Source organism: Phacochoerus africanus, chromosome 5 (genome assembly GCF_016906955.1).
Source record: "Phacochoerus africanus isolate WHEZ1 chromosome 5, ROS_Pafr_v1, whole genome shotgun sequence".
NCBI classification, from domain to species: domain Eukaryota; kingdom Metazoa; phylum Chordata; class Mammalia; order Artiodactyla; family Suidae; genus Phacochoerus; species Phacochoerus africanus.
The window spans coordinates 51,613,076-51,628,965 of record NC_062548.1 but is presented as its reverse complement, the minus strand read 5'-3'; the positions used below and the strand labels follow the sequence as shown (position 1 = coordinate 51,628,965).

Here is a 15,890-nt window from a genome sequence, read left to right as displayed (position 1 = left end):
TTGGATCTGGTGTTGCTATGGCTCTGTTGTAGGCCAGAGGCTACAGCTCTGATTCAACCCCTAGTCTGGGAATCTCTGTATGCCTCAGGTGCGGCCCTAAAAAGACAAAAAAAAAAAAAGTACAGTGTAATGAGTTTTGGTACATTATATTGTTGATGTTTTAAATTGTGGTAAACCAGGTGTAACAAAATTTGCCCATTTTAACTACTTTTACGTGTGTTATTCGGTAGTGTTAATTGCACAGTTAATGTGCCACTTTCACTACTATTTCCAAAATTTTTCATCACCACAAACAGAAACTTTGTAACTCTTGAGTGATAGCTCCCTAGGTTCCTCTTCTCCCTAACTAACCCCCGGTTACATTTAATTTACTTCTGTATGAATTTGCCTATTTTATTTTATTTTGTTTTGTGTTTTTGCTTTTTAGGGCTGCACCCACGGCAAATGGAGGTTCCCAGGCTAGGGGTCAAATCAAAGGTACAACTGCCAGCTTACGCCAGAGCACAGCAGTGCCAGAAGCGAGCCGCGTCTGCAACCTGCACCACAGCTCATAGCAATGCTGGATCCTTAACCCACTGATCAAGGCCATGGATCAAAGCCATGTCTTCATGGATACTAGTTGGGTTTGTTAACCACTGAGCTACGACAGGAACTCTCCATCACCATCTATTGAAGAGACTCTTCTTTTTCCATTGAGTGGACTTGGCACGTTTGTCAGAAATCAGTTGGCAGTAGCTTTATGGGTTTATTTTTGAGCTCTCAATTTTGTTTCATTAGTTTGTTATGTCCATTCTTATGTCGTTACCACGTTGTGTAATGTGGTAGTGCTGTAGTGTTGTAGTTAAGTTTGAAATTGGGAAGTGGTGAGTCTTCCAACTTTGTTCTGTTTGGGGCCCCTGCAGTTCCATATGAATATAAGGATTGCTGTTCCCATTTCTGTAGAAAGGGTTATTTTTCATCGGCACTGCATTGACTCTAGATTGCTTTCAGTAGGTGACAATGTTAGGTCATCCATTCATGAATACGTCTTTTCCTTTACTTAGGTCTTTTATTTTTTTCAACAGTGTTTTAATTTTTCATTATATGGGTTTTTCACCCCCCTGGTTAAATTTATTCCCAGGTACTTTATTCTTTTACGTGCTCTTGTAAATGGGGCTGCTTTCTTAATTACCTCTTTTGCTTGTTCAGCACAGGTGACTTTTGTCTGTTGATCTAGTCCCCTGCAGTGTTGCTGTTTTGGTTTTTTAGCTCTAGGTTTTTTTTTGCATGTGTGGATTCTTTGTGATTTTCTCTATATAGGATTGTATCATCATATTAATAGAGACAGTTTCATTTTTTTCCTTTCAATTCAAGTTTGGATGTTTTTTATTTCTTTTTCCTGTATAAGTATTCTAACTAGAGCTCCCAATACAATATTAACTAGAAGAGGTGAAAGCCAGACTTCCCACTATGACACAGTGGGTTGGGAATCTGACTGCAGCAGCCCTGGTCTCTGCAGAGGTGTGGGTTAGATCCCCAGGCAGGTGCAGTGGGTTTAAAAGGAGCTAGCATTGTCGAATCTGTGCCTTGCATTCAGTCCTTGGCCCAAGAACTTCCCTATGCCATGGGTGCAGCCATTAAAAAAAAAAAGTGGCGAAAGGCATTCCTAATCTTGGGGAAAGCCTTTAATCTTTTATCACTTCGTATGATGTTAGCTGTGGGCTTTTCACTAATGGCTTTTATAATGTTGTGGATATTCTTTGCTTTTTGAGAGAATCCTTGTATCCATAGTTTTCTGAGAATTTTTAATCACGGATGGGTATTGGGTTTTGTCACATGCTTTTTTTGGTGGCATTTGAGATGATCGTGTGGTTTATTTCCTTTGCTCTTTTAATGTGATGTATTAATTTATTCATTTTCTTGTATTGAGCCCCTTCTTGCATTTCTGGGATAAATCCCATTCGGTTATAGTGTGTAATACTTTTAACATCCTCTTAGATTCATTTTGCTGAAGTATGGTTGAGAATTAGAGTTAAGAATTCTTTTTTTGGAGTTCCCATCGTGGCACAGTGGAAACGAATCCGACTAGGAACCGTGAGGTTGCGGGTTTGGTCCCTGGCCTTGCTCAGTGGGTTAAGGATGTGGCGTTGCTGTGAGCTGTGGGTCGCAGATGTGGCTCGGATCCCACACTGCTGTGGCTGTGGTGTGGGCAGATGGCTGTAGCTTTGATTGGATCCCTGGCCTGGAAACCTCCATGTGCTGCAGGTGTGGCCCTAAAAAGCAAAAAAAATAAAAATAAAAAAATTATTCTTTTATTAAAAATTTTTTTTTTTCTTTTTAGGGCCACACCCATGGCATATGGAGGTTCCCAGGCCTAGGGATCTAATTGGAGCTACAGCTGCTGGCTTACAATGCAGCCATAGCAACTCAAGATCCAAGTCTCGTCTTCGACCTATACGGCAGTTCACATCAAAGCCAGGTCCTTAACCCACTGTGTGAAGCCAGGGACCCAACCCACAATCTCATGGTTCTTAGTCGGATTTGTTTCTGCTGCACCACGACAGAAACTCCAAGAATTCTTTTTTAAATTAGACTTTTTTCCTTTCTTTCTTTCTGTCTGTCTGTCTGTCTTTTTTTTTTTTTTTTTTGCTTTTCAGGGCTGCCTCTGTTGTATATGGAGGTTCCCAGGCTAGGGGTTGAAACAGAGCTGCAGCTGCTGGCCTACACCACAGCCACAACCACTCAGGATCTGAGCTTCATCCTCCACCTACACCACAGCCAACAGCAATGCTGGATCCTTAACCCACCAAATAGAGGCCAGGGATCAAACCCACAACCTCATGGTTACTAGTCAAATTTGTAACTTGCCAAACAACAGTGGGAACTCCCTAATTAGACTAATTTTTTAGAATGGTAGTTTCACAGAGTTCCTGTTGGGGCTCAGTGGTTAACTAATCTGAATAGTATCCATGAGGATGCAGGTTTGATCCCTGGCCTTGTTCAGCGGGTTAAGGATCCTGTGTTGCTGTGGCTGTGGTATAGGCCAGCAGCCACACCTCTGATTCGACCCCTAGCCTGGGAACCTCCATATGCTGAGGGTACAGCTTTAAAAAGACAAAAGACAAAAAAAAAAAAAGAACAGTAGTTTCACAGCAGAAAGGTAGATTTCTTCATACTCCCTGCTGCACAAGTGCATGGCCTCCGCCATTATCAACATTTCCCCCAGAGTAGGATACTTGTTGAACCTACAATTACTATGTTTTTGTCACCCAGAGTCCACAGTTTACCTTAGGGTTCCCTCTTCATGTTGAACATTCTGTGGGTTTAAGGATGTATATCCATCATTACTGCGTCATACAGAATAGTTTCACTGCCCTCAAAATCTGTGCTTGGCCTCCTCATCCCTTCTTTCTCCCAGCTACTGGCAACCACTGATTTTTTTATTATCTGCATAGTTTTGCCCTTTCCAAAATGTCATTTAGTCGAATCATACAGAATGTAGTCTTTTTAAAATGACTTCTTTTACTTAGTAGTAAAGATTTAAGTCTTCTCCATGTTTCTTTTTATTGGTTCCATTGCCACCTGAAATGCCACTGTGCTGCTGTGTTGTCTTGCCTAGATGGGAATCTTAGAAGGATTCAGTCAGAACCTCACTGATGTCAGCCGTGACTCAGTTGCTTCTCAGGAAAGCTTATGCCCCCATTGTCTGAGCTGTGGTTATTCCTCTTGCACTGAGTAGGATTATTAAGGAAACAACCCATCATTATTAGAGTGAAACCATCCTGTCCCAAGAAGGTCTAAATCCTGCTCACACTGGGTGCAGATCTCAACACAGCTCTGTTAGTGAGTGAACCATTCAGTAGTAGGTGAATTCTCTTTACAAGGATGGCAAGAAGTGACATGAAGGGCCAAATGAGGTCTCTGAATGTTTGGCTGCCTAAAGTAGATTTATGATACCTCTTGCTTAAACTTAAAAAGGTCAAGGAGTTCCCACTGTGACGCAGTGGGTTATGCATCTGACTGCAGCGGCTTGGGTTTGATCCCAGCCTGGTGTGCATTAAAAGGATGCAGTATTGCCACAGCTGTAACTATGGCTCAGATTCAGTCTCTGACCCAGGAACTTCCATATGCCATGGGTGCAGCCATACAGTTCCAAAGAAAAAAGGAGTTCCCGTCATGGCTCGGTGGAAACAAATCTGACTAGGATTCAAGAGGACACAGGTTTGATCCCTGGCCTGACTCAGTGGGTTGAGATTCTGGCCTTGCTGTGAGCTGTGGTGTTGGTCATATGTGGCTTGGATCCCTAGTTGCCGTGGCTGTGGTGTAGGCCGGCAACTACGGCTCCGATTCAGCCCCTAGCCTGGGAACCTCCATATGTCACCGGTGTGGCCCTAAAAAGACAGAAAAAAAAGAAAAGAAAAAAAAAAACAACTGAAAAGGTCGAAAGGATTGGAAGAATCCACTTTCAGAGTCTTTAATCCTGGTGAAGATCTAGATAAAGTGAAATTTTTCCTTTTGCTTCACTGGAATTTTCTCTCTCCTTAGCTTTTGTCAGGTGTACTTGGCCCAACTCTGCTGCCCCCAAGGTGTAGAGGGAGGTGAGAGGCACTGTGGACCTTCTGTTTACTCTGCTTTTCATAGCTCTTCATGCACCAGACATAAGTAGAGTCACCCTTAACAGGGTCCTCCTTGTCAGCTGATTCTCTCACACTCATTGTCCTCTAGCCTTTGTTTGATTAAGATAGTTGGAATCTTGGTCCTTCATTCGTATGTGACTAATTCGATGATGAGGCATTTGGCTACCTTAAGAGAATTGTAGTCACTGTTATTTATTTACCTTCATTGAATTTCTTCACTCTGACGTTGAAAGGACTGGACAGAAATTACATCACATCAGTACCAGTTGCTTCTGTTTAAATTGAACATACTCCTTGGGGCCGGTGTAGTTTGAGAGATGCACTCTTTTTTTAGTCACTGGCCAGACCAAAGTATGCAAAGGGTGGATGAAGTAGGGGGGTGGGGGGACCTGGGCAGGTACCACTCATGCTGATCTTTGGAGAAATAGTGGGTGCTTTCAAAGTGTAATAATGAGAGCCATACAAGGATTTAAAATTTTAAACAAAGGCACAGTGTGGTTTGTCTTATGTTTTTTTTTTTTTTCTCCTGTGGGGTTTTTTTTTTTTTTTTTTTGTCTTTTTGGGGCCGCATATGGAGGTTCCCAGGCTAGGGGTCTAATTGGAGCTATAGCTGCTGGCCTATACCACAGCCACAGCAACGCCGGATCCTTAACCCACTGAGTGAGGCTAGGGATCGAACCTGCAGCCTCATAGTTCCTAGTTGGATTCGTTTCCACTGCGCCACGATGGGAGCTCCTGTCTTATGGTTTAATATAATACCTCTTTGGTAAATGAATGATTTTTGGGGTGGGATTGGAGGAATTAGTTTTTTCAGTAGTCCCAGAGAGAGAGAGCATAGCAGGCTTGGGCTTTGGTAATATCAGTAGAGATGTAGAAAAATGGATGGATTGGAGGTCTTTGGCCTAGTGGTTAAAGGATCTGGCATTGTCACTTCTGTGGTGTGAGTTTGATCCCTGGCCTGGGAACTTCTGAATCTGCAGCCAAAAAAGAAAGGGTGGCTTGAGTTAATTTAGAAGGTAGAATCCGACAGGTGTTGATGATATTTTGCATGTAAGTTTAGAGCTTAGGAGAGATGAGAGCCAGAGATACATATTTGAGAGTCACCATACCATCAGTTGTTTTCACTTCTGTGGCTCGGGTTCGATCCCTGGCATGAGAACTACATGCTGTGGGTGCGGAAAAACAAAATCCCCATATCCTCAGTAGTCTAGGTGAGACGAATTGTCTGTCCTAGATGAGTATAGCTGAGAGAAGAAGATTGGGATTGGCTCCTGGGACGTGGGCATGAGGAGGAAGACGTCCTGTGAAGGAGTTGGGAAAGGAATGGGTAGAAGTCATACTGAAGAGAGTCTATTGCTTTTGAAGTCATGAGAAGAGTATTTCAGGAAGATGGGTATGATTTAAGAGTATTTGCTGAAGATTTCATAAGGACAAATTGAAATGCTGTAGTAAACAGTGGAGATTATGAAATTATTGTAGTCATCTGCCGCCTTGTCTGCCCTCGATAGCCACTTCTTCACTTTAATCAGGTTTCTGGTCAGGTATCCCCCTCCCCATTTTTTTTTTTTTTTTTTAAGGCTGCACCCTTGGCATATGAAGTTCCCAGGCCAGGGATTGAATTTAAGCTGCAACTGCAACTTGTACCATAGCTGAGGCACCGCCAGTCCTTTAACCCACTGTGCCACAGTGGGAACTCCTCAAATATCCTTTTAAGGAGACCTTTCCTGACAACCCCTTTTCTCTTCCATTTTATAAAATGTATAATGCCATTGTTTGTGCCCCTTCACCATTACCAACTAAGAAAGAAGGAACTCTGCCAGCTAGCTAGCACAGTGCTTTGTGAGATGAATACTGATTTTTAGCTTTGTTAAAATGAGGTGTGCTGTAAATGATTGATGAAATACTGTAAAATAGCATCTCTGTGCCTTCATGTAGATTACTGTTTGCTTGTCACCCTTCCTGAAATGCAGACTTAGTGCATGAAGACAGCAATTGTTCACTGCCACGTCCCCAGTGCCCAGAATGGTGCTTGGTGAATAGTGGGCACAATATCCACATTTTTTAGGAATAAAATCAATAAATGAGAACATCGGTTGCTTTGTACATTGATTTTTTTTCACTTAGTGTGTTGATTTTTGTTTTTCTGTGTCTTTATATGGTTTTCAAAAGTAAGTATTTGATGGCTCTGTACTTGTATCATGTGTGTATAGCATGCTCAGGTGAGTCCCAGTGTTCTGGACTTTGGATCTTGTAGAAATAAAAGAGCCAGGGTGTGGACTTGGATTATTACCAGAAGAATCCAGTTTTTATTTCTACCTCTTCAGTTCCTTAAATGTAAGATAATGACTGGCAGAGAGGTCGCTAAATGGACCAGGGAACCCCCAGTGCCTCATAGGTCTCCGTGAAGGCTCGCACGTGGTAGGAAGAATGAGGTCTCTGCTACCCTGGAAAAGTGGGTTTCTGTCTGTTTGCTTATTTGTAATGTGAGAGACTGGCATCACATGCTTTCTGAGATTTCTTGCTGATATAAATTCATAATTTCTGATGTTATCGTGCTGTTCTGGAATTTTTGTTTCATGAGAATTAAAAAACATGGACCCATGGCTTTTAGAACATATGTGCATTTCTACAGGTGATTTTTTTAACCTTGTAAGTGAACAAAAATAAAATATATTAATGTTAATCTTGCTAGGATAGATTTCAGTTCTTGTGAAAAATTATGCAAAATTCAAAATATGGAAAGTATAATAATTCTTAATTTTTTTTAGAAGTCAATGAAAGGATTCTATTTTGCGAAGCTGTATTATGAAGCTAAAGAATATGATCTTGCTAAAAAGTAAGTACCAAGCTGTAGACATGCCTTAATTTTCTAAAGACAGTGTGTTTACCTCATGTTCTTCTTTGAAATGGATAAAAAAACATTTTTAAGCAGTTCTTTCTAAGTATGTCCTGGAAGTAAGGGATTGATCACTCTATCTACCAGATTGATGGTAGGGGCTACTCTGGATTCCTTGAAGATTAAGCTTAGAATGGTATTTTCTACATGCCTGCTGCTTATATATACCCAGGACAAAAAATCATTTGGCATTAAACTTTCTCTAACGATTGCCCTGGGTTAAAGAGAACTGTGCGTATATCTTAATTTCTTCCTGGTTTAGATATCTGCTTTTATCAGCTGGAAAATAGTAATGAGAATACAAAATTTCTCCTGTGATAACATTGAGCCTAAAATATGCTATTTTTTATTTGTCACTTGAATTAAGGAGTGGAAGTCACATGCATTTCCTGTGTTTTAGCTGGGTACAGTCCTGTTAGATGTTACTTTCTTGTTTAAAGGGGGATTGGAGTTCCCGTCGTGGCGCAGTGGTTAACGAATCCGACTAGGAACCATGAGGTTGCGGGTTCAGTCCCTGCCCTTGCTCAGTGGGTTAAGGATCCGGCGTTGCTGTGAGCTGTGGTGTAGGTTGCAGACGCGGCTGGGATCCCGAGTTGCTGTGGCCCTGGCGTAGGTCGGTGGCTACAGCTCCAATTCGACCCCTAGCCTGGGAACCTCCATATGCCGCGGGAGTGGCCCAAAGAAATAGCAAAAAGACAAAAAAAGGGGGGGAGGGATTATATCCTTTAAGTTGTTAACTGGAAATTGTCACTCTTTTAGTTAGTATTTTGCTTTATGATAAATGCATTTACATGCATTGAAATTTTGCTATAATTACTTGTTTGTTTCGTCTTTCTTAGGGCTGCATCTGCAGCATATGGAAGTTCCCAGTCTAGGGGTCTAATCAGAGTTGTAGCTGCTGGCCTACACCACAGCCACAGCAATGCCGGATCCTTAACCCACTGCACCATTCGAGGCCAGGGATCAAACCCATATCCTCCTGGATACTAGTGGAGTTCTTAGTCTGCTGAGCCAAACGGGAACTCCTGTAATCACTTTTTAATTTCTATGCAAATCAGAAAAAAATTATGTGTTCATTTCTCATGAGTGGGTGGGGATGGGAAAAACTGTTGGTAAATACAGCGTTTAGTGGTGAACAGAGTTTGTTGTATAGGTGCTTGTGTTTAAGTATTATCTTTTTCTTTCTGTTTCTTTCTTCAGGATATTTATGAGTTACCTGCATGTTTATTTTAAGTAAATAGTTTGAGTCAACAATTAGAATAACAGTATAAGTTAGTTACTGGTTACTTTGGCTTAAGATATGCTCCCAGCATTTAAATACAGTTCTGAATGGGGTAATTTAAAGATTATTTGTTTTTATACTATTTTTAAACAGATATATATCTACATATATTAATGTGCAAGAAAGGGATCCCAAAGCTCACAGATTTCTTGGTCTTCTTTACGAAGCAGAGGAAAACATAGACAAAGCTGTCGAATGTTACAAGGTAAACTATATAAAACATAGCCTTTGCACAGCCAAATATGCATAATGCCCAGATTTACATAATAAGTAATTCAAATATGTTTTAGGATGTCTTGAAAATTAGCACTGGTAATCATAACTATTAAGTGAAACAGCTTGGAATAGATTTTAAATTATTTAGCCCAAAGTTTTAGGTTGTTAAGAGGTTATTGTGTCATTAGGAGGTTAGCACTTGTACAAGAAGTTTAAATACCTATAAATTTTAAGTCTACTGTGGTCAGAAATGCTATTCTTATGTGTGTATTTCCTTCCTTTTTTTTGCATTTACCTAATAAAAACAAAGTTTTTATTTAATTCAGCTTCAAAATTTTAACAACCTTGAAATAACATGTTGTCATTTAGAAAGAGAGTTATGAAAGTTCCCAGGCTAGGGGTCGAATGGGAGCTGCAGCTGCTGGTCTCTACCACAGCTGCAGCAACTTGGGATCTGAGCCACTTCTGTGACCTAGGCTGCAGCCCAGCAATGCTAGATCCTTAACCCACTGAGCAAGGCCAGGGATCAAACCTGCGACCTCATGGATACTGGTCTGGTTCTTAACCTGCTGAGCCACAATGGGAACTCTGTAGAAAGACAGTGAGGTTACCTGATACATTTTTATGTATGACTGTGTGGACCTTAGGAATCTTACTAATTTCTGATTTCTTTTTTGATAACAGCGTTCAGTGGAATTAAACCCAACGCAAAAAGATCTTGTGTTGAAGATTGCAGAATTGCTCTGTAAAAATGATGTTAGTGATGGAAGAGCAAAATACTGGGTTGAAAGAGCAGCTAAACTTTTTCCAGGAAGTCCTGCAATTTATAAACTAAAGGTAAAAAACTGAGCAAAACAAAGCATATAATAAAAGCAGTTGGGCAAAACTTAAGATACAGCTATTTCTAGTATTTGGAGTCTAAATGACTTTTCAGGAGCAAGTCTTAAACTCGTGTGTGTGGGGTTGGGCATGTGGGCAGTGGGTCAAAGTGGGTCAAAAGGGTACCCGCCCTTCTGTAAGATCAGTAAGTCCTTGGGGTGTCAGGTACAGCAGGGTACTGCAGTTAACAGTACTGTATTGTGCATTTTAGAGTTGCCAAGAGTGTAGATCTAAGAAGTTGTCATCATAGGAAGGAATAATTTGTAGCTCTGTGAGGTGATGGATGTTGCTTTACTGTGAAAGCCATTTCATGGGCTATGCATGCACCCCAGTGTGCCGGGGCCACGCCGTGTGCCTCAGGGATGGCGCCGCATTTATCCTGGGGTGATTCATATTGTAGGGATTTTACTGTTAACTCAATTTAAATTGAGCTGTCAGTGATACAAAATTGTGCTTCATTGGGTGAAAATTACCCATAGGGTGATGACAGTTTAGAGTTAAAAAGTTTTTAAAGAACTGTTGCCTGAAAATAGAAAGGACTGTATTTATGGAATAGTGAGGTTTTCAGGCCAAAGTTAAAGACAGTTTCTCAAGTATGTTAGAGGTACTTACAGGTTGTTGCTAACGTATTAACTGATTCTGATTGTTATTCTTTATTGAGTAAAATGGCTCTTGGGGGAGAAAAATCTTTCCAAGTGTATTAGGCAAACAGAATTTTCAGGGTGTATTTTTAACAGGACCCCCTTGCTCTGCCATTTATACATGTTTCTGACAGAGTTTTTAAAACTTTAATTTTGAAATTAGAGATTTTCTTAGGAAATTGCAAAAATTGTACAGAGAGGTCCTGAATATACTTCATCCAGTTCTTTCAGTGGTTGGTTACATCTTAGTGTAGCTATAACAATATCAGAATCAAGATTTAGGCATTGGTGCATGTGTGTATATTTTCATCTTATTGTGTGTGTGGATTTCCATAATCAGCACCATAGTCACCATCAGAACCATCCATCAGCACAGGGTGGTGCTCTTTGTGCTGCCCTTTTGTGGTCATATTCACCCCTCCATCCCATCATCCTTAACTTCTGCTAACTGCTCATTTCTTCTGTCTTTATGATTTTGTAATTTAAAATGTTGCAGAAGTAGGAGTTCCTGTCGTGGCGCAGTGGTTAATGAATCCAACTAGGAACCATGAGGTTGCAGGTTCGGTCCCTGCCCTTGCTCAGTGGGTTAACGATCCAGCGTTGCCGTGAGCTGTGTGGTGTAGGTTGCAGACGCGGCTCGGATCCCGCGTTGCTGTGGCTCTGGCGTAGGCTGGCGGCTACAGCTCCGATTCAACCCCTAGCCTGGGAACCTCCATATGCCACGGGAGCGGCCCAAGAAATGGCAAAAAGACAAAAAAAAAAGCAAAAAAAAATATAAAATGTTGCAGAAGTAGAATCATGCAGCATGTGATCTTCTTAGGGTGAGTTTTTCATCCTGCACAATGTCCTTGACACCAGCCAGGTTGTGTGTGTCAGTAGTTGGTTCCTTTTATTGTTGAGTGGTATCTTGTCACATGGATGTGTCCTATGGTTTACCCATTTCCTTTTTTTTTTTTTTTGTCTTTTTAAGGCCATACCTGTGGCATGTGGAAGTTCCCAGGCTAGGGATCGAATCGAAGCTGTAGCTGCCAACCTACACCATAGCCATAGCAACCCGGGGATCTGAGCTGCATCTGCTACTCACACCATAGCTTAGGGCAACGCCAGATCCTTAACCCACTGAGCAAGCCAGGGATCAAACCTGAATCCTCTTGGATACTGCTTGGGTTCGTTACCGCTGAGCCATGACAGGAACTCCTATTTACTTTTGAGGGAAATTTTGGTTTCCAGATTTTGGCTATTATAGATCTATAAATTGATTGTGTACAGATTTTTTTTTTTTTTTTTTCCTTTTTAGGGCTGCACCCACAGCATATGGAGGTTCTTAGGCTGGGGGTCTAATCGGAGCTACAGCTGTGGCCTACACCACGGCCATAGCAGTGTCAGATCCCAGCCATGTCTGTGACCTACACCACAGCTCACAGCAACACCGGATCCTTAACCCACTGAGCGAGGCCAGCGGTTGAACCTGCAACCTCATGGGTACTAGTCAGATTAATTTCCACTGCGCCACAATGGGAACTCCCGGATTTATAAATCAAAAGTGTTTTACAAACTAGAAACTTCTTTTTTTCTCTCTGTGATAAGCACACTTGGGTTTTAAATATTAATCTAAAATGTTAGGTATCATTGTACAGATATATCTTATTACCTTTGTCTTATATCTCAAACATAGTTTTCTTGTTGGCCATGACAGTACAGTCCATTTGGTGACAGTGACATTAGGAACTATATATATAATGGGAGGGACTTATTTTTCTTGCAGTGTAAGAAAAGTTAAATGCTTCTGAGGCATCTTGATTTTCTTTAATGACTCTTTAAAGATGTTGTCTAAAACTAAATCTATGTCAGAGCCTCCCCACCCCCCATTTTTTGGAATAGAAATCCATGAGATTGATAACTATTTAGCAGAGTAATTCAGTATCTCCTAAAATTTGAGGCTTATTTATAGTAAATAGTTTTCTGGCCCTTTCTTTGCTTCTTCCTCTCTCTCATTGTCTCTCTCTCCCCCCCCCCCCTTCTTTCTTTCTTTTCCTTTTTGGGCCGCCCTGTGGCACATGGATTTCTTGGGCCAGGGATCAGATCTGAACCACACTTGTGATCTGCACCACACTTGTGATCTGCACTGCAGCTTCGGCAATACTGGATCCTTTAATCTACTCACTGTGCCAGGTGTGGTGTCGAACTTGTGTCCTGACAATACAGAGAGGCTGCTGGTCCTGTTACCACAGTGGGAACTCCTGTTTTTAAAACATATAATTGAAGTCTAGGGCTTTTGCAATTATAGCAGGCAAATGTAAATTTATGAAATGATTCAGAAGGAAAGAGGGCGCTAGTGGAGAGCACAGTCTGTGCTGGGTGGCGGGAGCAGGGAGGTGAGTGAGCGTAGAAGGTATGGTGGCGCTTATAGGTGGTAGCTTCCATTTCCCCTCGGGGGATGAGCTGTGATCCTAAGTTGAAAGTGAGAGTTGGAGGAAAGAGGAGGAGTATGAAGTGAACTCTTCAGGAATTGGAGAAAATGAGTGTGTCAGAGGTAAAAAAGGACTGTGTCTCCCTGGACCCCGTGGTAGCCGGTCAGTGGGAGACCTTTGTGGCTGTCCCCTCAGTTCCTCCAGCCGTGTGGAATCCTGCAAGACTCACTCATGCTTGACTGCATCCCCATCCACGTTGGCCAGGCTAGCGTCCAGATCAGCAGTGCCCGTTGGGAGTTCTCCTGCCTGGAACACAGCATCCAGCATGATAGCCAGATGCCAAGTGACAAGTCCATTGGAGGAGATGACTCCTTCAGCACCTTCTTGAGTGCTGGCAAACGTGCCCAGGGCAGTGTTAGTCAACCTGGAACCCTCAGTCATTGATGACGTTTGCACTGGCACCTACGCCAGCTCTTCCACCCTGAGCATCTCATCACAGGCAAGGAAGATGGTGCCAATAACCACGCCCCGGGTCACCACACCATTGGTACTGAGATCATTGACCGTGTCTTGGACCCAGTGTAGAAGCTGGCTGACCGGTGCACATGCCTCCAGGGCTTCTTGGTTTTCCACAGCTCTGGTGGGGGAACTGATTCTGGGTTCACCTTCCTGCTTATGGGACGTCTCTCTGTCGATTATGGCAAGAAGTCCAAGCTGGAGGTCTCCATTTACCCAGCCCCCCAGGTTTGCACTGCTGTAGTTGAGCCGTACAACTCCATCCTCTCCACCCACGCCACCCGGGAGCACTCTGATTGTGCCTTCATGGTAGGCCACGAGTCCATCTATGACATCTGTGGTAGAAAACACGATATTGAGCGCCCAACCTACACTCCTCTGAACCTCGTCATTAGTTGATTGTGTCCTCCATCACTGCTTCCCTGGGGTCTGGTGGAGCCCTGAACGTTGATCTGACAGAATGCCAGACCACCTTGATGCCCTGTCGCTGCATCCATTTCCCTCTTTCCACTTAGGCCCTGTCATCTCTGCTGAGAAAGCCTACCATGAACAGCTTTCTGTAGCAGAGATCACTAATGCTTGCTTAGAGCCAGCCAACCAGATGGTGAAATATGACCCTTACCATGGAAACACATGGCTTGCTGCTGGTCGTACTGTACCGATGTGGTTCCCAAAGACATCGATGCTGCCATCACCACCTTTAAGACCAAGCGTAGCATCCAGTTTGTGGACTGGTACCCTGCTGGCTTCAAAGTCGATATTAATTACCAGCCTCCCACTGTGGTCCCTGGTGGAGACCTGGCCTAAGTACAGTGGGCTCTGTGCATGCTGAAAATACCACAGCTGTCACTGAGGCCCAGGCTTGCCTGGACCCCAAGTTGGACCTGATGTGTGCCAGTCATGCCTTTTTTTCACTGTACATGGGTTAAGGCATGGAGGAAGGAGGTTTCCTCAGGTCCATGAGGACGTGGCTGTCCTTGAGAAGGATTATGAGGAGGTTGGAGTGGGTAGTGCTCTGGGAGAGGATGAGGGTGGAGAGTATTTACCTTTCTGCTGCGATCTTACACTCTTGGGACCGTCTTATTTGTGTTCTGTGGAGCTGCTCATTGTGGCCCTATATCGTCAATAAAAGTGGTATTTCTATTTCCTATGTAAAAAAAAAAAAGTAAAATAGGATTGTCTTTTCCTAGGCATTACTGGTTTGACATTTTGCAGTTAAGGGCCTGAGCCAGTCAGCCTGGTTGTGATTTCCCAAATTCCCAGCCGCCCTGCATTCGTTTGTCCAGCTGTGAGCATAAAGGCCCAGAGAAAGCCGATGGCAGGTCTTCCAGGGGAGGTAGAGGGTGTTAAGTGAGGAGTCTGTATGTGCGCAGTGATGGTGGCACTGCCACTGGGGCACTGTAGCTGGACAGGGAAGGACAGTGTGGGTTTTTGGAAAATTAAAACTTGGTGATGCCAGCATGTTGGAAGGAGCTCTTCATGTGGTAGAGGCGAATAGATTGGCAGCGAGAGTGCGTGAGCCCGCAGTGAGGTGGGAGAGTGAGGGGCATAGTGGTCTGGGTGTCTGATCAAAATACAGATTTTGCCAAATGAATGGCTGAGGCTAGGGTACAGAACAGCAGGGATGAGGGCCTTAAAGAGTGGAGCAGCTAGGCTGTCATCTTGTGCATCTTTGAGCTGCTGTGAACAGTGACAGCTGTTAGGGATGAAGAAAGCTGGTTCCATTCCAGTGCTAATAATGAGGAGTGGGAGGAGCAGCTGGATGGCAGTCCTCTAGAGAACGGTGGTGGGGAGGGAAGTGCTCTGGAGGCTGCAGACTACCCCCTGTGTGTGTAGACTAACAGAGAAGTGACGCTTCATTCAGTGAGGCCAGAAGGTGGGGACTGAGAAGGTAGCAGAGCAGTAGAGGCTCCAGAGGGGCAGGGACTGAACCAGACTCCGGGTTTCTGGCGGGCGGCGACCACCATGTGCGAGGATGTGGGGTGGCCATGCCAGCAGTCTCTGAGCTGAGCACAGGCAGCCACCACTGCCGTGTTATTCCTTATGTTTCTCTCCACATACATTTCTGGAGGTTTAGCTTCTGGGCTGGCAGTGACTCTGAAGGGGCTAAAGAGGTGTGTAGGGTGGTACTCCTGGGGGGAATTTACTAAAGCTCGACATAGTGGGATGGTACTTATAGGAGCCATGATGTGTTTAATTTTTTTCATTTTTAGCTGCCCCACAACATGTGAAGTTCCCAGGCCAGGGATCACGTTCAAGCCATGGTTGTAGCCTATCGGCAGCACTGAATCCTTTAACCCACTGTGTTGGGCTGGGGATCAAATCTGTGTCCCAGTGCTACAGAGATGCTGCTGATCCCACGGTGTTGAAGTGGGAATTCCCTTGATGCATTTAGAATTACACGGATGTTTCTCTAATGAACGGTTCTTTAAA

General features: G+C 43.3%; 1 protein-coding gene and 1 pseudogene across 4 annotated transcripts in view; both read left to right on the top strand.

Moving 5' to 3' along the window:
- Positions 1 to 15,890, top strand: part of RGPD4 (RANBP2 like and GRIP domain containing 4) — a 68,715-nt gene that overhangs the window by 2,158 nt on the left and 50,667 nt on the right. For all 4 annotated transcript variants that reach the window (XM_047781274.1, XM_047781273.1, XM_047781275.1 and 1 more), the window contains exons 2-4: positions 7,385 to 7,452; positions 8,888 to 8,999; positions 9,695 to 9,847. In XM_047781274.1, the coding sequence (XP_047637230.1) occupies positions 7,385 to 7,452; positions 8,888 to 8,999; positions 9,695 to 9,847 (333 nt within the window). The remainder of the gene's footprint in view (positions 1 to 7,384; positions 7,453 to 8,887; positions 9,000 to 9,694; positions 9,848 to 15,890) is intronic.
- Positions 12,035 to 15,889, top strand: LOC125127770 (tubulin alpha-1C chain-like; annotated as a pseudogene).